This window comes from Sapajus apella, unplaced genomic scaffold, assembly GCF_009761245.1.
Source record: "Sapajus apella isolate SASKATOON/1434 unplaced genomic scaffold, GSC_monkey_1.0 scaffold29, whole genome shotgun sequence".
In the NCBI taxonomy this organism is placed as follows: Eukaryota; Metazoa; Chordata; class Mammalia; order Primates; family Cebidae; genus Sapajus; species Sapajus apella.
The window spans coordinates 7,425,081-7,451,873 of NW_022436969.1; the positions used below are offsets into that span (position 1 = coordinate 7,425,081).

At 39.6% G+C, this 26,793-nt stretch overlaps 1 protein-coding gene and 1 non-coding gene across 9 annotated transcripts in view; one reads left to right on the plus strand and one right to left on the minus strand.

The window, feature by feature from the left end:
• The window catches only part of OSBPL1A (oxysterol binding protein like 1A), a 235,739-nt gene that overhangs the window by 169,716 nt on the left and 39,230 nt on the right, over positions 1–26,793 (plus strand). For 7 of the 8 annotated variants that reach the window (XM_032293166.1, XM_032293167.1, XM_032293168.1 and 4 more), the window contains one exon: positions 1,635–1,791. In XM_032293166.1, coding sequence (XP_032149057.1) covers positions 1,635–1,791 — 157 coding nt within the window. Of the gene's footprint in view, positions 1–1,634; positions 1,792–22,279; positions 22,285–26,793 lie in introns of those variants that run through there. The other variant, XM_032293173.1, reaches the window with a different exon arrangement.
• LOC116561635 lies at positions 9,474–9,581 on the minus strand. The gene has a single exon (XR_004273531.1). It is a non-coding gene; the product is annotated as a U6 spliceosomal RNA (small nuclear RNA).

Consider the following 26,793-nt stretch of genomic DNA (forward strand, 5'->3'; position numbering starts at 1 on the left):
AGAAATTTTACTAAAGTTATAGTTGCAGAAAACAAAACTTTCCCAACATTAAAACCCTTTCTGCAAGTCACTTAGATGAGTCATAGGGTAGTTCAAGGTGCATTATCCAACCTGTACTTGGGCTAGCCCAGCAGTCATTCTCCTGAGTCAGCCTAATGTGGTAAAGGTAATGTTCTGTGATTTTTGTTGAAATATGTAATGCTGTAGTGGGGAAAGAAAGCAGTAAAACATTTTATTTCCTGACCAGTTTTGCTATAATACAAATTTAGCAGATTGTTGATAAATTTATTGAAATAGGAAGTTTGCTGGAACGTGTGTCAGAGCTTTCCTAGAGCTGAGGATGAAGGCTTGTCCTGTGCTCAAGATGGGAAGTTAGAGGTCATCTTGAATTTCCACTTTAATAAAAACTTATTTAAAGTGTGATGGAAATGGAGTGACTGCTGTTTGGAGCTGAAATACATGAAACATTAAACAAGGAATCAGAAAACCTGGGTTCAAATCCTGTTTCGCCCACTCACCGAACATACCCATTTTATAGTGTCACAAGCCATGAGAGACCATTAGCCCTTGTTAATAACCACATTGTCCTCCCTCACCTCTGTGAAAGCATCCTTGAAATGCTCAAAAGAGATGAAGAATATGAAAGCGCCTGGAAATTCTACTGTCATCTACAAAAATGCATTGTCTTCTTCCCAAACTAGCAGATGGCACCACTCTGAATATGTAGCCAATTGGAAATGTGATATTTCTATCCTAAGAATGCCTGCCTGACAATTACTGTGGGGATGCTTCAGGCTTTTGTCCTTGAAAATTTAAGTATTATCATCCTGGGAAAAGTATTTTTAAAAGTATTTTATTTATTTTTGTATAGAGTCAGGGTCTCACTCTGCCCAGGCTGGAGTGCAGTGATGTGATCATTGCTCACTGCAGTCTCAACTCCTGTCCTCAAATGATCCTCCTGCCTCAGCCTCCCCAGTAGCTGGGACTACAGGTGCACACCACCACACCTGGCTGTTATTTTTTAAAAAAACTTTTTGTAGAGATGAGGTCTTGCTATATTGCCCAGGCTGGTCTTGAACTCCTATCCTCAATCAGTCCTCCCGCCCCAGGCTCCCATAGTGCTGAGATTACAAGTGTGAGCCACTGACCCAACCTTTTTAAAGTATTTTTAAAATTACTTTGCTTTTATGTCTACAGTATTGGATGTAAATTAAACTTCTCATAAGGACAGCTAGCTACTACGGCTTTTTCATTATACATGAGTTTTAGAAATTAAATTTTTTTGGAAGTTATCCTTAAGATGCTTTGTGAGGGAAGAAAGAGGTGGAAATTTTGGGGGCAACTGCTGAATATGATTTTTTAAAGAACTGGGTAAGCTTCAGAGATGTCTTTTACTATGTCAGACCTGTTTACTTGTAAGCTTATATAAGTGTACATCTGTTTGATAAATCCACTTTAGCCTTATTGGGTGCAGGTTCTGTGAAATCCCTGAGGAGGTAGTTAACGGATGGATTGTTGAGGGACAAAGTAGGCTGCTTATATTTCAAAGCCTGATGCATGAAGGGAGGGATCCATTGTTACCGAAGCCTCGCACCCAAGTTTAATTCATTAACCATGAACCTGCTCTGCCACAGATTCTGAGTCCGAACGGTCCCTGAGTAGATTGGAAGCAGTGACAGCACACTCCTTTGAAGAGGAAGGAGAGCATTTGGGCAGTAGAAAACACAGAATGTCCGAAGAAAAAGATTGTGGTGGCGGAGATGCTCTCTCCAACGGCATCAAGAAACACAGGTAGGATCGCCTCTGACAGTTGTCACTGCTGCTTTTTTTTTTTTTTTTTTTAATGATAAAGTACATTTGGATTCATAAAGAAATGTGTGCCTTGTCTTCATTTTTCCCTATGTAGGGGATTTATATTGCTCTGTCACCTCAAAGAAAGCATTTAACTTAAGTACCTTTTCCTCTGTCCATTTAAGAGAATCATCTATAATTGCAAGAACAGAGTACAAAACTTGGGTTTAGCAACCATGTTCTTAGAGGGGCGTGTAAATCCTTTAGTTGGTGATTTAGAAAGGTTATTCAGAACTACCTATTGAAACTGATCCGATGCGCTGTTTCTCATCATACATCTTTTATGACTCTGCCTTGCATTGCTATTCTAGTTTCTGGTCATTTGATCTTCTAGTTGGTTTTATTAAGAATGAATGGCAGTATTTCCAGCCTGTTGATACAGTTTAGTTAAACTTAAAGATGTTTATGAAGACCAGAAGTTGCTGAACATACCTGTTTTATACTGTCTAATAACATTAGGATGTTTTTATCCCCTTGATTGCTTAGTCCTAGAGATTGTCCCAAATTAATGAGACGTAATGGATACCCACAGTTCTCTGATTTCAGCCCAAGTTTATAGAGACAGTGGCGTATATGCCTGCTAGTATTCATATAGTAAAATATTTTATAAAATGATTAGTGAAGGATATATCCTGTTGTCATTGTAAAACCTACTTTTTGGATAGGGAGTTATTAATGGTAATTTCTGGAAGGTAGTATTTTGTTTAATATTTGTAGGTTGTGTAACTCTAATTCCATTTCTGTACTATGATTCTGGCCACAACTGGTTTTGACTACTGTTCTAGAAAAAAATGTGTGCATCACTTCTCTGGCTTATGTGTATTTTCCCTTTGTTAACAAAAATGTCTCAATTTGTATTTATTTTTCAAAGATCAGTGAGTTTTAGGTATCCAACTAGATTAAAACAGAGTTTTCTTTTGTTGGGTTAGAGGTTATCCTCTAAACATGCTTATAATGACAAAGTATGTGTCCAGCAGTGAATGCCTTTCCTGATTTCCTCTGTAGTTACTATCAGTTTCTTTGGAGTTCAGTACAAAATTCTATTTAGAACATGAAATACTTAACAGTGAACTTGGCAGACTTACCCATCTCTAAAGAGAAGATAGTGTTTAACTATTTAACACATACACCATGCCAGTCTGGTGAGAACACAGGTGAAATCTTTGGAAAGTTCAAAGAAATATGCACATATTTAGTATTATTAATATCAGAAAAGGCATTGTGCTTAGATGCTGTCCTCTGCTGTAGCTACAGGGGATTTCTTTATTGCTTGTCAGGGTCTGGCAGTTCTTTTGTATGTGTGCTATAATCATGACAGTAATTATTTTGCATTTGACAGAATTATACCATATTCATACATTCTGTGTTCTAAAGTCAAACCCAGAATGGTACAAGTGTGAAAGTTAAGATGAGATGAAACTTTCAAAAACAAATGCAATCAGGACAGGTCACTAAGGAAGAATACAAAGAAACTAGGTGACCTAACCAGAAAAGTTGAACGGATAAATGAGATGCATCTTATTAAACCTATAAATGTAATATGATGTTCTTCAGTTATTCAGGGTGAAAGAGGAAAACTTAGGAAATTGTCAGCAGCCTAATATGTGGGAAAACATAATTTCCTGTTTTTAAAAAGTAGCTTTCATAGGAGTTTTTAAAAAATCCTCTTTTCAAGCCGGGCGCAGTGGCTCACACCTGTAATCCCAGCACTTTGGGAGGCTGAGGTGGGCAGATCACCTGAGGTCAGAAGTTCGAGACCAGCCTGACCAATATGGTGAAACCCCATCTTTAAAAAAAAAAAAAAAAAGGTAAAAAAAAATCCTCTTTTCATAAAGTTCTTCTCTAATCAAATCAATAGAGCATATGCCACACATAATTTAAAAGTTTAATTTTAAAATAGGAAAAAAGGGTATTCAGTGCTATCACATCCCTCTTGCCTGTACCCTACATTGCATAATGGATAATCTGTGATTATAATAGACAATTTTTATATGGGTAAGAATAATTTGTCTTCATAGTAGTTTGGGTTATGTTTTAGAAAAACAGGCATATGTTGCTATATGACCTGGGAGATTGGCCTGAATTGACCAAGAAATTTATTTGACTCGTGTGTGTGTGTGTGTGTTTTTAAGACAGAGTCTAGCTCTGTTGCCCAGGCTGGAGTGCAGTGGCGTGATCTTGGCTCACTGTAACCTCCACATCCCGGGTTCAAGCAATTCTCCTTCCTCAGCCTCCTAAGTAGCTGAGACTACAGATGTGCACCATGACGCCCGGCTAATTTTTGTATTTTCTGTAGAGACAGGGTTTCACTGTATTGGCCAGGCTGGTCTCGAAATCCTGACCTTGTGATCTGCCTGCCTCAGCCTCCCAAAGTGCTGGGACTACAAGTGTGAGCCATTGTACCGGCCTTGTGTTTTATTTTTAAAATACATGTGAAAATTATATTTGTCCTTGTCATAGATTTGTTTTCTTTAATATTAAAAAATATATTTACTTACTATTTATTTAACTTTCCCATAGAAACCTTGCATTTCCTCCTCACCCCATGCCACCAATAGTATGCCCTGGGAAATACATACATAAAATTAGGGAGACGTGGGAAACATATATATTATAAAACATTTTTTTAAGAGAGAATGTATATTTTTTTAATTGGGAAAAGAGAATGTTACAAATTGTTCCCATAGAAAGTATTAAATCCCAGCTTAATTTTTTCTTGTAAAGTAGAACAAGCTTTTTCAACCATTATTTTCTTTTTTAGCCATGCAACAGAAGTTTAATGTAGAAGCTGTTAAAATCTCACCAGCTTCATTTCTGTGGTACTTTTTTCCCAGAAAATATCAAGTTGCTTTGTTTAGCTGACACCATACTGTAGTCAGGTTTTTATTTACAGAGCTTATTGCCATCTTGGCCACATTCCATAGGAGCAATTCTCTACGCTTGGACCTAATCTATTATGTTTATTTTGAGCTCTAATCTTCTAACTTGTTAGCAGTTTTACCCAACTTGTTTTATTTGGTAAAGATACTGATATTTACTTCAACCGTGTCTCCCGATACAGTGTAAATGATACTAACAGAGAGCAAATTAGTCAGAATCTGAAAATATTGGATCCATGTTATGATTCTGTAAACATCATTCACTATGTTAACATGAATAAAGGAGTAAACCATATGGTCAACCTAATAGATTTTAAACATTTCAACAAAATTAAACAGTTATTGAGAATGATCAATTAATGCATTAGCAAATCACAAATAGAAGAAAGCAATCTGGTTAAAACTTAAACTAATTGATAATAACACATTAAAACAGTTCTTATCAGGAAGAAGGTGCCTGCTGTTATCTTTTTTATTCAGTATTATTTGGAGGCCACAGCCAGACACATACACATAAAACTCAGAAATACAAAATATGATGACATGATCGTCTCTGTAGAAAACCTGTAGAAGTTATTAGAATAAGAAAGTTTGGCCAGGCTGCTGTATACAAAACCGGCCCATTACATTTCTGTGTATCATCAACAGACAGAAACTGCAATTAAAACTGAGAGGGAAGATCTTTATAGTCACTTTTCAAAAGTCACATACCTAGGAATAAGTCTTGGGAAAAAAAGAGTGTAATAATAAGACTTTCTGAAAGAGATAAAGCCTACTGAAAAGGAAAATTTATCATCCTGGTATATGTAATAGAGCTAGCATAGCAGATCAGTGAGGGAAAGACTAGATGGTTTGGTAAATGGTGCTTGGATAGTCATTTAACATGGAAGGAAAAAAAAAATGGATCTTTGTTTCAAATACAAATTCTAGATGAATCTTACACTTAAATATGGAAGTTCAAAACTTAAATACTGTGGAAGAAAATGCAAAATATCTTTACAATTTTGAGATAGGGAAGGATTTTTTAGGGACTTTTTTTCATCTGATTCTAATTACTTGCACTTTATTAACTTGAATAAAGAGTTCTGTAGTAAATGTGGCTGAGAATCTCAGAGGTTTATTTTGCTGAAATGGTAGATTAGGACTCCAGACGTTTGCTTAGTGCGTTCACCCTTCTGACTGCTTTAGATTCTAGTTTTTAGGTAGCCACAAAAAGAGGAGTATAATATATCAGTTGTCACTGCACACGGAGCATTTACACAAGGAATGCACCGAATTTACCTGTTTGGGCTGAAAATGTAAGCTAAGAAAATACCTTCCTGGAAGTGAGATTACAATGAAAAAATGTTGTTAATGGTAAATAAAAATTATTTAACATGAATACATTTAATCACTAGAATAAAACCACCTTGGTTTTAAAACCTCACTCCCTAGACCAGGCACGGTGGCTCTAGCCTGTAATCCCAGTACTTTGGGAGGCTGAGACAGGCAGATCACTTGAAGCCAGGAGTTCGAGACCAGCCTGGCCAACATGACAAAACCCCTTCTCTACTAAAAATACACTGCCATGCCAGGTGTGGTAGTGAGCACCTGTAGTCCCAGCTACTCAGGAGGCTGAGGTTGCAGTGAGCCAAGATCATGCCATTGCACTTCAGCCTGGGTGACAAAGCAAGACTCTGTCTCAAAAACACTGATAAAATCTCACTCCCTAAAGATATGGGATAGATGGCCTGGCCTTAGACTTCCTTAGGTCAGGGAATAGAGTTAGCAACAAGTCACCCCACCCAGAGACCTTCTGGTGCCATGGGTAGAAAAAAACCCATGACCGGGTGTGGTGGCTCACTCCTGTAATCCCAGCACTTTGGGAAGCTGAAGCGGATGGGTCATCTGAGGTCAGGAGTTTGAGACCATGGTTAGCATGGTGAAACCCCATTTCTACTAAAAGCACAAAAAAATTAGCTGGGCGTGGTGGCACACGCCTGTAATCCCAGCTACTGAGGAGGCTGAGGCAGAAGAATCACTTGAACCTGGGAGGTGGAGGTTGCGGTGAGCCGAGATCACGCTGTTACACTGCAGCTTGGGCAACAAGAGCGAAACTTTGTCTCAAAAAAAAAAAAAGAAAAAAGAAAACCACCCTTGTCTATCAGGAAGTATTTGGGGTAACTCCTCATTATGTAGTGACCAGTAGCACTTAAGCTACACCTCTGATTTTCAGAGAACCCAGGAGCAGTAAGGGAAAGAGCAAGAGCCCTGCCCAGAATGAGCCAGATTTGTGGTGAGGGGTGGGGGCTGGAGGAGACAGTGGTTCCCAAGACAATGGGAGTCTGTGCTCTCCTTTTCCTCCCCACTCCCTAGAACACTTGTCCTGGAAAGTAGAGAGTTGCAATAAAAAGAATGAGTAGCATCACTAGAAGCACAAGCAGCTCTGCTGTAGAGCCCACCTCTTTCACAAGCTGGAAACAAGCCTATCTCAACTCTCCCCGGAGAGAAAGGGAACTAGGGACCAAGGAGCAGGCAATGAGAAGCTTTCAGAGGAATCGTAAAGGAAGACGCTGGTATCCTAAAAGGCATGGAGGTCAGACAAGGGCACCACTGTACTGTGGTGTAGGCCGACTGTTGGCAGTCCTGCCATAGCAGCTGTCTGTTATCAGAGGCCAGAGGAGATTGGACACCTGGAGCAGATTGGCAGGTTGAATGGCAGCAGCTGAAGCAGAGGACTAAAAACCAGCAGGCCACTCTCATTCCATGTGACATCCATCTCTCCCACAAAAGTGCATTTGGAGATGTAACAAATGAGAGAGAGTGCCCGCTTGGCAGAAGACTAGACTGGTCATCCAGCGAATAGGGCTCCAATTTGAAAACCTCATCCAGGACTAACAAGCTGCTAGGCCATGGAGTCACTTAGAGTGTGTTAGGAAGAAAAAAGGCAGAGTGAGTCTAGATTCATGAGAATTGCGTTGACAAACCCAAGTTGAGTTGCCCAGCTTATTGCCAGGAATGTCTCTGGGAAAACGGAGACATCTCTCCTCAGAACATTCTCCTTGTCCTGCTCTAGTTTAAAGAGCAAATAGGAGTTGCTCTTTTAGCAGCAGGCTGAGACTCTTTAAAACACAGCTGGAAAACCCCAAAGTTGCTCTCGGTTCTAGCATTCTCTAAGCAAATGATGGTGAGACACATTTTCACCTGACTCCAAGTGCTGCTTCTCATCTAGTCTAGATGAGTGATTATTGTGGGCAAATGAGAGCAGTTTTCTAGGGCAGCCATAATCTGTAAAGCTGGGCTTAAAGCAACCACATAGCAAAGAGCTGAGAAATGAAAAAATATGTTTTCAGGTGGATAATCCGATTTCTAAAACTTTTTATTTACTCCGGAAATTTTCAAACATACCTATAAGTAGAATAATATCATGAACCCTTTCCTCCCATAACTCAGTCCCGACTTTACCATGTGCCCAACTTCGTTTTATCTATAAACCACCTCATAAATGTTTCAATTTATTTTTATTTTTTGTGAGACAGTCTCACCCCGTTGTCCAGGCTGGAGTACAGTGGTGTGACGACAGCTCACTGCAGTAATCACAGCCTCCGTGGGCCCAGGTGATCCTCCCACCTCAGCCCCTTGAGCAGCTGCAGCTACAGGCGTCACCCTCATGTCTGGCTAATTAAAAAAAAAAATTTTTTTTTTAAATTTTTTTTTAGAGATGGGGTCTTGCTGTGTTACCCAGGCTGTTCTTGAACATCTGGCCTCAAGAGATCCTCCCACCTTGACCTCCCAGAGTGCAGGGATTACAGGCATGAGCCACTGCACTTGGCCTTTTATAATTTTAAAGCAAATTCGGGCCAGGCACGGTGGTTGACATCTGTAATCCCTGCATTTTGGGAGACTGAGGCGGGTGGATCATCTGAGGTCAGGAGTTCAAGACCAGCCTGGCCAATATGGTGAAACCCCGTCTCTACTAAAAATACCAAAAATCAGCCGGGCATGGTGGTGGGTGCCTGTAATCTCAGCTACTCAGGAAGCTGAGGCAGGAGAATTGATTGAACCCAGGAGGTGGAGGTTGCAGTGAGCCGAGATAGTGCCACTGCACTCTAGCCTGACCAACAAGAGTGAAACTCCATCTGAAAAAAAAAAAAGAAGCAAATTCAAGCTATACCATTTTATCTTTATTTTTTTTAAGGACATAGCTTTTTTACTAACAAAAACTGTGTATTTGTGGTGTACAACATGGTGTTTTGAAATATGTATACTGCACATTGTGTGATGGCTGAATCGAGCTAATATATGCATTACCACATGCTTATTTTTTTATGGTGAAAACACTTTAAAGTTAAATTCTCTTTAGTGATTTTCAAGTATATAACACATTGTTATTAACTGTAGTCACCATGTTAGGCTGGATGTGGTGGCTCACTCCTATAATCCCAGCACTTTGGGAGACCGAGGTGGGTGGATCACCTGAGGTCAGGAGTTTGAGACCAGCCTGGCCAACATGGTGAAACCCCATCTGTACCAAAAAATACAAAAATTACCCGGGCATGGTGGCTTGCGCTGGTAATCACAGCTACTCAGGAGGCTGAGGCAGGTGAATCGCTTGAACCTGGGAGGCAGAGGTGCAGTGAGTCAAGATCACCCCTCTGCACTCCAGCCTGAGTGACAGAAAATATAAAAATATGGAGTGATACTCCATCTCAAAACAAAATGAAAGCCATGTTGTATAGTAGATTTCTTGGACTTATTTCTACAAAAAATATAGGACACTTCATGAATTTGCGTGTCATCCTTGTTCAGGGGCCATGCTCATCTTCTTTGTATCATTCCAGTGTGTAGTGTATGTGCTGCCAAAACAAGCATCCATTTCATCTTTTAAATAACTCGGTATGTATCTCTGAAACAGTGGGAGTCTTCCTTGCCTCTAAACCACAGTACTATTATCATGCATAAATAAAAGTTGCTTAATTATCATCAAGTATTTAGTTAGTATTCACATCTCCTTGATTGTCTCATAAATGTCATTTAGTAATTGGATCCAAAGTGGTGTTTAGTAATTGGATCCAAAATGGTGTTTAGTAATTGGATCGCAAAGTTCTTTTTTTTTTTTTTTTTTTGAGGGGGGGACGGAGTTTCGCTCTTGTTACCCAGGCTGGAGTGCAATGGCGCGATCTCGGCTCACCACAACCTCCGCCTCCTAGGTTCAGGCAATTCTCCTGCCTCAGCCTCCTGAGTAGCTGGGATTACAGGCACGCGCCACCATGCCCAGCTAATTTTTTGTATTTTTAGTAGAGACGGGGTTTCACCGTGTTGACCAGGATGGTCTCGATCTCTTGACCTCGTGATCCACCCGCCTCGGCCTCCCAAAGTGCTGGGATTACAGGCTTGAGCCACCGCGCCCGGCCTGGATCGCAAAGTTCTACATACTGTCTTTCATTTATGTCTCTTAAGTCTTTTTATTCTGAGTTTCCCCTTCCCTCCCCCATTTTTTCTTTCCATTTATTTTTCAAGAAACCTGGTCATTTGTTGTGTAGAGTATTCTACCATCTGGATACTGCTGGTTGTATTCCTGGGATATCATTCAACGTGTTCTTTTACTCCTGAATTTCCTGTGGACTGATGGTTATTTACAGAGGCATGGCCAGATTTATGTTTCAGTTTTTTAGCACAAAATTCATAGGTACACATACCATAGGTACTTCCTATGACATTAATCAGAGAGCATCTGCTCTCTGATTCTCTTCTTTCTGTAACATTGAGATTGGTTATTGGGTTTAGTCATTGGTAGTCTGACACATCCAAGATAAAGTTGCCTGACAGGCTTCCACCTAATGATTTTGCAGCTGTTGTTGATCATTGTCTTCATCCTTATTTCTTAGGTGCTACAAAACAGTGATCTTTCAATTCTGTCATTCCTTCTATATTTGTTAGCTGGAAATCTTCTATAAAGAAGAGCTTCCTTCCGGATATAGTGGCTTACGCCTGTAATCCCAGCACTTTGGGAGGCTGAGGTGGGCGGATCATGGGGTCAAGAGATCAAGACCATCCTCACCAACATGGTGAAACACTGTCTCAACTAAAAATACGAAAATTAGCTGGGCATGGTTGCGTGCGCGTGTAGTCCCAGCTATTTGGGAGGCTGAGGCAGGAGAATTGCTTGAACCCGGGAGGCGGAGGTTGCAGTGAGCCAAGATCGTGCCACTGCACTCCAGCCTGGTGCCTGGTGACAGACTGAGACTCTGTCTCAAAAAAAAAAAAAAAAAAAAAAAACCCAAAAACAAAAAATAAATAAAGAAGAGCTTCCTGCTACCTCCTTACAAAGTGATCTATATATTGATTTCCTAGCATCCTCCAAAGGTGATATATGAGCCCATGGATTGGATTTGTTTAAATCTATTACAGTATCTTTCCCCATCTTTGGTCAGAGGAAGCCCCTCTGGGTTGGCATCTGTGTCCATCTGATAGGATCCTAGTTGGTTTCATTGGTAATTTTTTTTAGTTATAATTTGTAGGCGATAACTCCATTGTCTTTGATAGCTGCCTTGCTTTCTGATAAGAAAAAAATGTTACAGGCTTACATTGTTTGTTTCCTGCCCCAGACATAGAGTCAGCTATTTCTCTAAGGAGCCGTATTTCATTGTAGTGGGAAATAATATTTAGAAACAACAATCTGAGCAGTAAGGATGTTCATTGTTGTTTTCAGTCGTATTCCTCTGAGACAGCTTTGTTGTGTGTCTTCCTTGTTTTTTTTTTTTTTTTTTTTTTTGAAGAAAAAATAAGTGATGAACCCTAAGCAAAAACGGGCAAATAAAATTGTTCTTCTCCTTTCTTTTAATTTATATGAAAATATCTTTGAATTTTGGATGTTTATATTGTCCTTCGAAACTGGAGCTTAAAGAGGTAGCTGGAATGAAAGCACTGATCTTAGAATGACATTGTTTTCTTTTGGTAAATGTGAAATAAGAAAAATTGCCCATATATTTAAAACTCTCCTTGATTTCCATTATATTTTATAAGGTTATTTCACAGTATGGTTAAATTGAAACATGGAACACAGTTTTTCTTTTTTTTTCTTTTTCTTTTTCTTTTTTTTTTTTTTTTTTTTTTTTGGAGGTGGAATCTCACTCTGTCGTCCAGGCTGAAGTGTAGTGGTGCAGTCTCGGCTCCCTGCAATCTCGGCTCCCTGCAACCTCTGCCTCCCTGCAACCTCCACCTCCCAGGTTCAAGCAATTCTCCTGCCTCAGTCTCCCAAGTAGCTGGGACTACATGCACACCCTGCCACGCCCGGCTAATTTCTTGTATTTTAGTAGACAGGGGGTTTCACCATGTTACCCAGATTGGTCTCGAACTCCAGAGCTCAGGCAATCTGCCCACCTCTGCCTCCCAAAATGCTAGAATTATAGGCGTGAGCCACCGTGCCCTGCCGATTTTTAATTTTATTGAGAATACAAAGGTGTGGCTGGTCTCCACACAACTGGTCGTAAAGTTACATTGTAAAATGTAAAGAGGTGAGGAGAGGCTGTAAGCTCTGTTATTTATTCCTGGGTCCTTTGATACTACTTTCCCATTCAGAGGTCTCATTATTTTCTCCTTTTGATCCTTAGACTTTTTCAATATCTTAGGTAAATATCCGATTTCTATTTCAAGTTTACTTTATAAACACTTAAAATCCTCAGAATGTCAACAGAAAGAAGCAGTTAAATCGTTATTAATATGTATATTCTTGCTTGGCATCTTGCTCTGTTTATCTGAAGACGTACCCTCTTCCCCCAACCCTCCCACTCCCAACACACGTGAACATAAGATTTTGAGTGCTGGCCAGGTGCGGTGGCTCACACCTGTAATCCGAGCACTTTGGGAGGCCCAGGTGGGCAGTTCACGAGGTCAGGAGATAAAGACCTAACTGGCGAGCACGGTGAAACCCTGTCTCAACTAAAAATACAAAAGATTAGCCAGGCATGGTGGCACGCACCTGTAATCCCAGCTACTAGGGAGACTGAGGCAGGAGAATCTCTTGAACCTGGGAGGCAGAGGTTGTAGTGAGCCGAGACTGCGCCACTGCACTCCAGCCTAGGCAACAGAGTGAGACTCTGTCTCAAAAAAAAAAAAAAATTTTTTTTTTTGAGTGCCTAGGAAATATCTTTCAGAGTAACATAGTCTACAGGTCTGCCTTAACCTGTTTATTCTGCCCACATCTTCTAATAAATCATAGATTGGGTGTCTTGACTTCTGGTGACTCAAGGGATTTGGTCTCTACAAATACATTGAAGTATCTGTTTTTCTTTGGAGCTATGCCAATCTACATTTTGCCTGAAGGAGAAAATTGCCTCAGGGGACGCAGAGTTCTTTGGTATTATTTGCTTTGCTTGGTAGCTCAGGAGGCATTTTCCTCTTTCAGAAAACACCATATAAAATAATAATAATTTGCAAGGTAAATAAGGAAGTGATTGTTTTAAAAATCACATAGGTCCTTTAAAGCTTGGTCGGTTGGTTTACCTTTAGAATCTTCAGAAAAATTTAGTTTATACACAACTCTTTTCCAAACACATTGATTGTAAAAAATGTGACCTGTTCTCACTGTCTGGGCTATAACCTGCTGTTGTATCATGTTGATATAGTACAGTGTTCAGCCAGGATTTGAAATTTAGGATCAACTTTCCATTTTACCGTAGTAAATTTCAGATCTGATTGTATGTTTTAAGACACTGCATGATCTTTCTCAGCAGAAAAAAACTTGCCTTAGGAAAGCGGAAGAATGCAGTACAGGTATTTTACTATGCTCAGAGCAATCCGAAAGGAAACACAAGGGAAAATAACATACATGTCAGAGGACCCTAGAGATATTATGTGTTATGTATCACAGAGCAGGAAGGAACCAGAAACTCAACTCCCTTCCTAGAAATTCTACCCCTCTGATGGTAAGCAATCAAAAAGCATCTCAGATCATTTATAAATGAAGTTAAATCAGGCTGTGGAAGTAGCTAAAGTAAAGCACAATCAAATTGTTATATTTATTCTGAAAAAGTAGGTATGGTTTAAAGGGAAGTTAGTCTGGAAAGTTCAGAGCCATGAAAAGCAACACGTCATATTGGCAGACGGGCACTTCTGTTATTCAGTCCATCTCTGCTTCCTTTTTTGTCTTCTCTTGTTGTGAAGTATTTTTTGCACAGTTTTCCCCAAACCCTTGTTTTGGTGATCGGAAATCCTTGTCTTCAGTGTTCCAGATAACATACAGCCTATTAAAAACAGCCTTGCTTCAGAGTTGCTTTCAAAGATGAATTTTCATCAAGAATTCAAACCTACATTGTAGTAGAGAACTCTAGGTCTCACCAGACCGCCTGCTGCTGCCACCAGCCTCCTAATCCAGCTGGAGCGTGTTCAAGTTCTGAAACAGGACATTTCTCAATAGAGAGCCCAAGAGATTTCTGTTATAATCAGGAAGAGCTTCTGTTTTTTTTTTGTTGTTGTTGTTGGTAGAGACGGGGTTTCATCATGTTGGCCAGGATTGGTCTCAATCTCCTAACCTCGTGATCCGCCCGCCTCAGCTTCCCAAAGTGCTGGGATTACAGGCGTGACCTATCACGCCTGGCCAGGAAGAGCTTCTTTCCCCTCCCCAACCAACAAAATTACCAGTAATAAGACAGCTTTGGATCCTTTTTGGAACGTGGAGAGGTGTTGGTAGAAGATTTGTGCACACTACCTTGAAGGCTGTCTGCTTCTTAGAGAGCTCCACACTGCGGGAGACCTAGTTAATCCTGTAGGAATGACAGTAGTTAGCTCTGATCTGGGCAGCATTCATCATGCATTTCATTCATCTCTCTGTTGTTCAGACCATTTCCTTTAGGTCCAAATGATCATGATCTACTCTGACTTTTCAGTTAATTTCATTGACTTTGCATCTGTCTGTTACGGCACCCATTGCATGAAATGTAAGTTATTCTTAGAGATAAAGGTGAGCAAAGAATAGTGACCTTGTCCCTAGGTTAAGGTCTGCCTTTCTGTTTCATGTTTCCTTCCTCGGGGCTGTGCTGAACACGGTGAAACAGGCCCGCAGTAAGGGAAACCAGCTGCCTGACGTGATATCTTCTTAGTAAACTAAAAGGCCGATTCAGAAATATTTTTTCATCAGTTCCTTTTTGCTTTCAGATGTGAAGATTCTGTAATCCAGTTATGGTGATAAGCTAGCAGAAGTAGAAAGGAAATATACTGTGTTCTTGAAGCTTGACAACGAATTCTAAATTTTAGAAATCCATTATGAAAATCAGTTTAAAATTGTGTGCATACAATTTTAACTTTTTAAAGTCAAAACAAGTAAAACCTCTTATAAAACGAGACCACCCTAACTTTTTTACTGTGTAGAGTCAGATTTGCTAAGTGGTAATGATAGACTATACATAAGTAATTTAAAAGATCAATAATGAAAAATAATCTTAAGTTATAGAAATATTAGCAAAATTAAATGGTAATATCAGGTAATTACATCAATTTTTATTATTATTATAATCTTGAGACAGTCTTACTCTGTCACCCAGCCTGAAGTGCAGTGGTCCAATCTTGGCTCATTGCAACCTTCGCCTCCCGGGTTCAAGCAATTGAATTTCGGGTAGCTGGGATTCTTGGGATCATAGGTGACTGCCATCACACCCAGCTAATTAGTAGGGCCACAACATCCTACTAATTTTTAGTAGAGACAAGATTTCATCATGTTGCCCAGGCTGGCCTGGAACTCCTGAGCTCAGGTGATCCACCTGCCTCGGCCTCCCAAAGTGCTAGGATTACAGGCATGAGCCACTGCATCTGGCCACATCAAATTATTAAACTTAAAATAGGAAACCAAGTGACTGGATTTTTTTCAAGATTCATAACTGAAAAAGGCATATGACTAGTCTTAGAGCACTTGTCTTAGACTTGTACTGACCTGCTTCTAAGATGCGAGGCTAATTTTAGTTAGAGAGGTCTGACAGCGGGTTAAATACCCAGCTGTTGAGTCACCTTCATCTCTGACTAAGCTGTAAGATATGGTGTTCATTTATACTGGGCTTCAGAATGGCGTTCTAGATATGCAGAGAGAACTTTGTGATGACTGTGTTTGTCTGAGTTCAACCCTGAAACTAGGTACAGGGTACATTACCATAACAGTCATGCAAGAAGAGTTTTAAGTGATTGGCCTTTTTAAAACCAGCCTAAATTCTGCTTCTGTTGAAATGGGGATAGGCAAGTTTCAGAAATTTAATTGTTTAGGTAAATTTTAGACACTTGGTGTTGACTTCTGTATATTAAATGTATCAAGTATTTCATATATAAGATAACTTTGAAGATCTTGAATCTTCACATATATTACAACTAAAGTTTTAATTAATAGTACACAACTGAGGAATAATAGGTTCTTTTTTTTTTTTGTCTGGGGAGACGAGTCTCATTCTGTTGCCCAGACTGGAGTGCAATGGTGGGATCTTGGCTCACTGCGATCTCCACCTTCCGAATTCAAGGGATTCTCCTGTCTTGGCCTCCTGAGTAGCTGGGATTACAGGGGCCTGCCACCATGCCCAGCTAATTTTTGTATTTTTAGTAAAGACGGGGTTTCACCATGTTGGCCAGGTTGGTCTCGCACTCCTGACCTCGTGATCTGCCCTCCTCAGCCTTCCTAAGTGCTGGGATTACAGGCGTGAGTCACTGCACCTGGATGGAATAATAGTATTTTTAAGACTGTGAAATAAATCTCATCACCTTTGGAGGGCAAACGTTTTCCCTTGTGTGAGGGCATCATTTTCATTGTGATTAAATCAAATTGCAGCAGCTTAGGGTGAGAGTCTATGAATTGTATGACTAAAAACCAATATTTACTCTCAGATTTAAATGTTAAGGTAATATGAAAAGTCACATTGAACTTTTAGATAGGTGAACTACGAAAGATGAGTGTTCGTTGAAATTTTTGAATTCTCTTATTAAAATAAGATGATACTGGTTTCAAACTATCTTAGTGATTTCAAATATTTTTAAGCCCACTTAGCAGAAGTGCCAGAGTTTTAAGGTTTTTGAAGCAGATCTAGAAATGAAATAATGCTTTGAAACAGAAGTATCTCGGCTGTAAACATTCCTGTATATTTTACTTATCCAGCTTCCTAATAGCCTTAAAATCTCATAGTAGTTGAAATGCAGTCAATATTTATTGAATGAATTTATTTTTTTTTTCTTTTGAGATGGAGTTTCACTCTCGCCCAGGCTGGAGTACAGTGGCACAATCTCGGTTCACTACAACTTCTGCCTCCTTAGTTTAGGCAATTTTCGTGCCTCAGACTTCCAAGTAACTGGAATTGCAGGCATACACCACCACGCCCAGCTAAGTTTTGTATTTTAGTAGAGACGGGGTTTCACCATGTTGGCCAGGTTAGTCTCGAACTCCTGACCTCAAGTGATCTACCCACCTCAGCCTCCCAAAGTGCTAGGATTACAGGCATGAGACTTTGCACCTGGCCAAAAAAATTTTTTTTTTCTTAACTGCCTTGTTCCAAAGTTTCTTAAATCCATACTGGGAGAAGGGAAAGCCCTTCTGCTGACTGTCTATGCCAGTGGTCCTAGAAATTGGAGATTTTGGACCTTTGTGGTGGGGAGTGGGGCTCCCTAAGTCTCTTTTAGGGGACAACAAAGTTACAACAGTTTTCATTATATTACTAAAAAGTGTGCTTTTTCCTGTCATTCACTTAAGTGTTTATAATGAAGTTTCTGGACTACTTGATTTATGAAATCACAGATTGAATGCAGAAAGTTATGAGAATCCAGTTATCCTTTTTAAAAGATTGCAATAATGTAAAACAATGTTACTCTTCTAAGTTATTTCTGTTTTGGAAAATGTAGTTTTTTTTCCCATATAAAAATGTTATTTAGGTTAACATTACTTTTGCCAAATGAATTAATAAGTCGAGAAATTATTTTCAGCTTTTTAAACATTTGGTAAATAGCAACAGATAAAATCCGCATTAAAAGAAGACGTCGCCGGGTATGGTGACTCATGCCTGTAATCCCGGCACTTCGGGAGGTCAAGGTAGGAGGACCACTTGAGTCCAGTAGTTTGAGACCAGCCTGGGCAACATAGGGAGACTCCATTGCTAACAAAAAAGAAAAAAATTAGCTGAGGATGGTGGCACTTTCCCGTGGTCCCAGCTACTTGCAAGGCTGAAGCAGGAGGATCACTTGAGCCTGGGAGGTCAAGACTGCAAGTGAATCGTGATTGTGCTACTCTATACTCCAGCCTGGGTGGAAGTAAGACCCTATCTCAAAAAAAAAAAAAAAACAAAACAAAACAAACAAACAAACAAAAAAAAAAACAGAGTGAGAAAGGAAAGGGAAAGAAAACAAACTCACTCTTTGGGGTCTTCAGTGAGTTTTTTTGGGGGGGTCTTCAGTAAAGTTTGGTTTGGTTTGGTTTGAGACGTAGTCTCCATAATCCAGGCTGGAATGCAGTGGCATGATCTTGGCTCTCTACAACCTCTGCCTGCCAGGTTTAGGCAGTTCTCCTGCCTCAGCCTCATGGGTAGCTGGGATTACAGGCGCATGCACCATGCCTGTATAATTTTTGTAGCTTTAGTAGAGATGGGGTTTCACCATGTTGACCAGGCTGGTCTCGAACTCCTGACCTTGGGTGATCCACCTGCCTTGGCTTCCCAAAGTCCTGGGATTACAGGTGTGAGCCACTGTGCCTGCCCCAGGATCTTCAATAGTTTTTAAGAGTTTAATTGCTCTTAAGACCCAAAGTTTGAGAAGTGCTAATCTATACCAACAAGTTACATTACATTATAGTTTCTTTTTGTTTCATTGTTGCAGTATGATTTTTATATAGTGAAAGTAGCAGATCTTACACATCAATTTGGTGAGTTTTGTCTGGAGCACCGACCCATGCAACTAACATCCCAGTCAAGATGTGGAATGTTCCATCACTTCAGAAGGTTCCCTCTGACTGCCTTTCAGTCGATCTCCCACTCTCCCTCCGTATATAGCCACTGCTCTAATTTCTGTCACTATGGATTAGTCTTATCTTGAATAGCATTATAAATGAATCATAGAGCATGTCATTCTTGAGTATGGCTTTAGTCACTCAACACCCTGTCTTGACTTTCATTCCTATTGTATAAAACATTGCTCGTTCCTTTTTATTGGTGAGTGCTGTGCTAGTTTGAATATCCCACGATTTGACTTGTCTATACTCCTATTGATGGAATTTGAGTTTTTTCCAGTTTGGAGTTATGAACAAAAAAGCTTTTATAAATGTTCTTCTAGATACCTTTCTGCAGAAAGTTTTCATTCTCTTCACTATGTAGTAGTAGAATTGTTGGGTCATAGGGGAGATGTATGTTTACCTTTGTAAGATGTTACTGTACTGTTTCCTGAATGTGAACCATTTTGCACTGCAGTCAGCAATACGTGAGAATTTCAGTTGCTCCATATTGTCACCCAACATTTGATGTTTTGTAGGTATGACATGGTATCTCATTGTGCGGTTTTAATTTATATTTTCTTATTGATTTTGAATGCTTGTCCATGTTTTTCTTAGCCATTGTTTTTGTGAAGTGTCTGGGAGTTTTGTCCATTTTAAATTTGTTTGTATGTCTTTGGATCATTGATTCATAGGAATTCTTTATATTCTGGATGCTAATTCTCTATCAAATACACATATCATGCGTATTTTTTCTAGTTGGTAGCTTGCCCTTTTATTTCCTTAATAATGAACAGAAGTCTTTAATTTCTGCTTTGTTTGAGCAGAGTCTTTAGTTTTAATGAGGTTCACCTTGTAATTTTTCTGTTATGTTAGTGCTCTCTTGGGGGTTCTCTCTAAGTAATTGTTGCCTACCCCAAACTTTCAGCCACTGCCCCAGTGGCTCTTTGGTATCACCAATGGTTTGTTCTTGAAGTTAACTTCGTCAGTGTCTTTTGAAGAGAATGACAGAAGAATGAAAGGTATTTAGAGCACATCAGAAATTCTGTAATGCAACATTTTAATTTCTCAGAGTAAACAATAGCCTTTTGTTGTTAATACTATGGAATAATTGTTACTTATTGTAAATGTGTGTGGGACAGTTTACTCATTCTAGATCCCTAATTAATAGAAAACCATCTGATATAAGGTTGATCTCAGCAATGTGTGCTAAGTACCTATATTACAAGTTCTCTGCCATTCATTGCGCATTCAGCAGGGCTTGGATTCTAATAGTAATAGAGTTTAAGTAAGTAAATCTGCTGCAGCAACTTTACATGTTCTCAAGAAATTGATGGTAGGTGAGTAACAGTGTTTATGGGAACTCTTAGCCTTTCAGATGGAGAGAATGTTTTGCCTTCTCTGTGGTTTTTTGTGCTCCAACAAGGACAAAGAAGGGGTAGAAGGATGAATGGCGAATTTCTAACAGTGGAATTTTGTACTTTTCAAATGACTTGTAAGTCAGAATGTATTTATCCAGTAGTGAGATTGCTAGGCTTTTCTGCTCATTATTTCCTTTTCAGCCATTGTTTATAGTATAGGCTTGTGAGCTGTATCCCAGATGAACTATGTAAAGATTTTTTTCAAGCAAGATTATGCATCATTTGTGAAAATGAAGTAAGACTTTTTATTACTACAGTAATTTACTCTACATAATTTTAAAATCTAATTACTTCTGTGAATTTAAGTTTATTTTATAGTTTAATGACTTCCTAATTTGGAAGACTGTTTTGCTTTGAGTGTTTAGTAAACATCTGCAGGGCAATAGAAATTAAAGATACAAACTGTGTCATTAAATTATGTTTAAATTGGGACTTGTAGGCAGGGAACAGTGGCTCATGCTTGCAATCCTAGCAATTTGGGAGGCTGAGGCAGGTGGATTGCTTGAGGCCTGGGGTTTGAGACCAGCCTGGGTAACATGGCAAAACCCTGTCTCTACTAAAAACACAAAAATTATCCAGTGTTGTGACACACACTTGTAGTGCCAGCTACTCTGGAGACTGAGGCGCAAGAATTGGTTAAACCTAGAAGGCAGAGGTTGCAGGGAGCCAAGATTGTGCCACTGCATTCCAGCCTGGGTGATAGAAGGAACACTTTGGAGGAAAGGATAAGTTTGATAGTTGGGAAGAGAGGTGATACATATCTAATAGCTGCAAATAGTTATACACACATAAGTGCAAAACACACATATAACAAAATACATGTATATTTACAATTGTCAATATTGTAGTTACACATGTGTTGAAGTCTGTTTCTCCATGAAATAGTTTTCTTAGATTTTTAGTTCATTCTTTGATCTTGAATCAGAGGTAAGAATTGAGTTGTTTTTCAGTTTTCTAAATATCCAGATCAATATCCTGCTACCTAAAATTATGATTCCTACATAATACTTGATAACAAACACTTATTTGTTAAGTGCAAGTGAAAATGTATGTTAAGTTGGGTTTTGAAAATATTCTCTTAAGAAGTGGCGTAAGAGGGTGGGCGCAGTGGCTTATGCCTGTAATCCCAGCACTTTGGGAGGCCAAGGTGGGTGTATTACCTGAGGTTAGGAGTTTGAGACCAGCCTGGCCAACATGGTGAAATCCTGTCTCTACTAAAAATACAGGAATTAGCTAGGCATAATGGTGGGCACCTGTAATTCCAGCTACTCTGGAGGCTGAGGCAGGAGAATCACTTAAACCTAGGAGGCAGAGGTTGCAGTGAGCTGAGATCATGCCTCTGCACTCCAGCCTGGACCACAGAGCGGGACAGAAGATGATTGTTGTGTTCTTCATACCTCACTGCTTACTTATCCGTATCAGTTTTTCATCGTTTTTCTTTCTTTGGTTCCATCGTAACTTGAGACATTGGGTAAAATCATTTATTTTAAAACTTTGAGCACCTGTCATGTGCAAGATATTCTGTACCCTGAAGGCCACAGAGGAGAATAAGACATAATCCCTAATCTCAGAGTCTTGCAGGGGAGGGGATTACACTCTATGAGTGGCAGATATGTAAAAATAACAGAGAGAATGAATAAAGATAGAGAAAATGAAGAATTGCGAAATTTAAGCTGAGCACGGAACTAGTCAGTTTCATTGTTCTAAATTAGAACCTTGGAGTTGCTTTTAAAACCCCATTGCTGATACCATGGGTGAGTTTGGGATCGTTCCCCACAGCTGCGTGCATAAGAGAAGCCTGAATGGAGAAGCATGCTCGAGGTCTTCTCCCAAATACGGGTTGGGAGAGGACGTACCCTCGGATATGGAGAGGAATGAGTTTAATACCATCTAATCATGTCAATGGAATGTTTAAGGTGTGGTAAAATTAAGTTTGGAATTTATTAGCATGTTTTTTCATCATTTAAATTAAATGAAAAATATTACTTGGGCAGAATTGTCCCAACACTTTCACTCAGGTCATACGACATTAAAACAAAGAATGCTAATGAATTATTAAGTGACAGAAATGAAAGGGACAGTTCCAAGTCAGAATCCCTCCCAAGTTGCTTCATTGTGTCTTAACCACAGTCTTTGCCTAAAGACTCAGCCTGGGCGACAGAGTGAGACTCCTCTCAAAGAAAACAAAAAGCCTTCCTAGGGGAAAGTAGCACAGGTGGTGAGAACCATTGCATCTTCTGCTTTTCTCCAGGGCAATAGAAACAACTTCATTCCTGTTTCTCTGTGAAAACCTTAATATAGTTATGACGATTGTTTCATAAATAACCGTTTTTACATCATCTGTTGAAACTGTAATTAGTAAATTTTTCGTCCAAAAAGTAGTAGTAGTTTTAAGTCTTTAACAACTCAGGCCGGGCGCGGTGGCTCACGCCTGTAATCCCAGCACTTTGGGAGGCCAAGGCGGGTGGATCACGAGGTCAAGAGATCGAGACCATCCTGGTCAACATGGTGAAACCCCGTCTCTACTAAAAATACAAAAAATTAGCTGGGCATGGTGGCGTGTGCCTGTAGTCCCAGCTGCTCAGGAGGCTGAGGCAGGAGAATTGCCTGAACCCAGGAGGCGGAGGTTGTGGTGAGCCCAGATCGGGCCATTGCACTCCAGCCTGGGTAACAAGAGCGAAACTCCATCTCAAAAAAAAAAAAAAAACTCAGGAAGATGATACGGTCTTCCCTGAAATTATTAAGAATAACGATAATATGAATATCTACTTCATGTTGAAGGTTTTCACCCTATACCAGGCACTGGGCTGAATGTTTTATATCACTGACCAATTTTCATATTTAACATAAAATCATATTTGACCACATAATGCACACATATGGAGTGTGTGTGTATTGTGAACAGAATTTTCATTAGCAATACCTACCCTTGCCAGATGTATTTGATTTCATTTTTTTAAATGCTGGTTATAGTACCATTAAATTGAGTCTATAGACCAGAATGAATGAGCCCTAGAATTTTAAAAGCAGCCTCTGTATGCATTGTTTCATGGGAACTCTACCATGGCCATATGAAACACTGGTATTATTATTTTCTAAGAAAAACCAAGGTTTCAGAGTTCTGAAAGCCAGGAGCGAGGGCTGTGGAGTTAAAGAATCCGATTCTACTAATTCAATTTGTTATCTTGGATACCTTATTTAATAAGAGTGCTTAATAAGATTACTTTGAGGATTAAACGAGGTGATGCACTTTAAGTGATTAACACAGTCTAAAATGGAGTAAACTCTCACTAAATGTTAGCCAACCACTTCATCTTACCAGAACTCTTTAAAGCTAGCCTGGGGATATTTTGATGTCACAGCATTTCTGAAAGTGTTGCTTTTTAAAAAACGCCTGAACTTTTTCTGTCTTTCCTGAAACATACAAATCAATGATCAAAGGTCTTTTGAACTGAGATAGAAGCTGGGATGAAGCTAAATAAAAATATAGACAACTAAGGTTCCTGAAATTGCGGGTAAGAGCAGTGTTGGAGAGAGGGCTCCCCTTTCTTGGAAGGAAGGGAGTAGGGCCACTTCACAGGCCCTGTTTGTGAAAGGCATAGAGGGCACCAGAATCTTAGTCACAAGTGGCCGAAATGAGCAAACAAGGACACACCCCTTAAAGAGACCTAGCTATCTTTATGTAGAGAGACAGACGTAAGAGAGAGAAATATATATCATTTACAGAATTGGAACATCATGTTAAAAAAAAAAAAAAAAAGAAACAGCTTTAGGGTGGGAGAAGCCTTCACCAAGATAGAAAACACAGAAGCTATGTTTTTAAAAAGAGACATACTTGTTTGTAAAAGTTTTTTTTAACCTGCAAATGGTACTATTTGCAGTCTAGGTGACAAAAGTTTGATATCTATCATATACAAAAAAAAAAAAAATTCTTACTCAAGGACAAAATCCAGTGGTATAGATGATATAAATAGGCAATTGACCATCTGTGAATTCAGACGGTCATTAAGCATATGAAAAATGTTCTAACTCACTAGCGGTCAAAGAAAACCAAAGTAACAATGTGAGCATCACTACCGCAGTCAGACCCAAAACCTGAAAGGACAAGAACACTTGTTAACACCAGCTCTTGCTGGACTGCTGGTGAGACAGGAAATTGTTAACACCTTCTCCGAAAGCAGTCTGGCGGCATCTATGGATATGTGAAATAGAGATACTTCTTGACCCATCGATCCTAACCCCGGTGCTCTGCCCCATTAAAGTGAAGGCATCAGATTTAAATAAGAATACATCATATATTGAAATATTTTTGTTGCATTGTTTCTTCTGGCAAAAGAATGAAACGGTGAATGCCTTTCATGGAGAATGGCAAAATGTATTTTGATATATAGTATTCTTATGGAATATTATACATTCCTTAAAATGATTAGTATACCATTTGCCATCAACAAATTTGCATGCAGTATTGAAAAGCAAACCATAGAGAAGTGTTATGATTAGTACCCTAGTTTGGAATATTAAGAGCAGCATGCCCCTTTGTGTGTGCACACGTGCATGCTCTACATGTGGCTCTTTGGCAACATGTGGAAAAGCACAGAAGAATAGATGCCCGCTTCTTACTGTGGATTATATAGGGTAGTAGAGTGGGTGGAGATGGGGGAGTGGGGTGGCAGGGGGAAAGACTACATTAAAAATAAAATCAGCATGCGTGATGTACCACCTACATACGTGTACATTTGCCTAAAGGTATTAGAAAGAAAGGTATACCTATGTCTGTCAACTTGAAGGGGAGCATCCTTGATAGTTTGGGAAAAAAGCATTGTGACCTATAGGGTAATATGTCAATTTGAAAAAAATGCATCTACCAGTATACCCTTGTTTGTACGAAGTGAAGGGTGTGGAAAGAAGCACTCGTGCTGTTACTGTTGGTATTGGAGGGTTTAGGAGGAGAGGTCTAGCTTGTCCTTTATCTGTAGATTGTTTCCTTTGTTATATAATGTATTATTTTTTGGCTGGGCTCAATGGCTCACGCCTGTAATCCTAGCACTTTGGGAGCCTGAGAAGAGTGGATCAGCTGAGGTCAGGAGTTCGAGACCAGCGTGGCTAACATGGTGAAACCCTATCTCTACTAAAAATACAAAATTAGCCAAGCATGGTGGCGCATGCCTGTAATCCCAGCTACTCAGAAGGCTGAGGCAGGAGAATCACTTGAACCCAGGATGCGGAGGTTGTAGTGAGCTGAAAGCGCGCCATTGCACTCCAGCATGGACAAAAAGAGCAAACTCTCTCCAAAAAAGTATTATTTTTTAATTAGAAAAATAATCACATACCTCATTACCCCCCACCGCTGATTTAGTTGTATTTACTACCACTTGGTATATACCTGAGAAAATTGTTTTAATTATATGTGGTGTTTTGGTTTTGACATAGAACTTGAATTTCTAAAAATTTAAAGTCGAGATTACCAGACGTTGTGAATTAAGAAATTTACCTTTTTTTCTGGAATACCTGTTAATAATGAATGTTTTTATCTTGTTTGTTGGGAAAATACTGAATGATAGCTGTTCATTTATGTTTCTCATATAGATTTTGATAATAACATATATAGCCTTCCCAAGTAGGTAGATTTTGTTTGGCAAATTATACTTTAAACAGAACCACAAGACCAATGTTAGACTTGGAATAAGTTATCTGTAACGCAGGTGGTGAATGAAATATCCATAACACCCAAAGAGCTCCTACATAGTTAGAAGATAATTTAGTGGACAGATGATATCACCACTGACAGTGAGTGTTTTTATCTTAGTATGTTTGTAGTTTATAAAAATAGCAAATAATTTTTTAAAATTCTTTAAAACTGACACACAGGTAAGAAGTTGTATCTTCATTTCCAAGAGGCTTTAATTGTCCTAGGCATTTTTCTTAGTGCAGATCTAGCTGCCAGAAGGAGGAGGATTGTATAGCTGTGTAGTTTTGACTTAGAAGATTTGCCCCAGGTTACGCAGCTGGGCGGTAGCAAGAGTGTGTGCAATAGCTCTGGTTTCCATTACACGGTTCTTTTGTGTCCCCCATGAAAGAGATGATACTCCCCCATCTCCTGCCAAGTATAGGGATACCTCAGTAAAAAAATATACATGTGTATGCACAAGACCCAAAAGAGCGCATGTGTGTCTCATGGAAATGAGGTGGCAGACCTGGAAAGCATGAAGCACCTGGCAGCCAATTCCAGGTGAGGCTTAATTGGCCTACCTTTGTTTTGTCATCTTTTTCTTCTTTTCAGGGGCCTCGGAGAGCAAATGGTGTTAAGCGTTTATGTTTAACCTAGCAATCCATGGAGCAGAGGCAGGAGGTGGGCTTGGTGTCCGGCAGGTAGATAAAGGAGATTTGTGTAGTTAGGTGAATTTGCGAGGCTCAGCTTCCAAATAACATATTATTTATTTATTTATTTCTCTCTCTCTCTCTCTCTCTCTCTCTTTCTTTCTTTCTTTCTCTCTCTCTCTCTCTTTCCCTCTTTCCTTTCTTCCTTCCTTCCCTCCTTCCTTCCTTTTCCTTTTCTTTTTTTTTCCTTTCCTTTCCTTTCCTTTCTTTTTTTTTTTTTTTTTTGAGTTGGAGTCTTGCTCTGTTGCCCAGGGTGGAGTGCGGTGGTGCAATCTCCACTCACTGCAACCTCTGCCTCCCAAATTCATGTGATTCTCCTGCCTCAACCTCCCGAGTAGCTGGGACT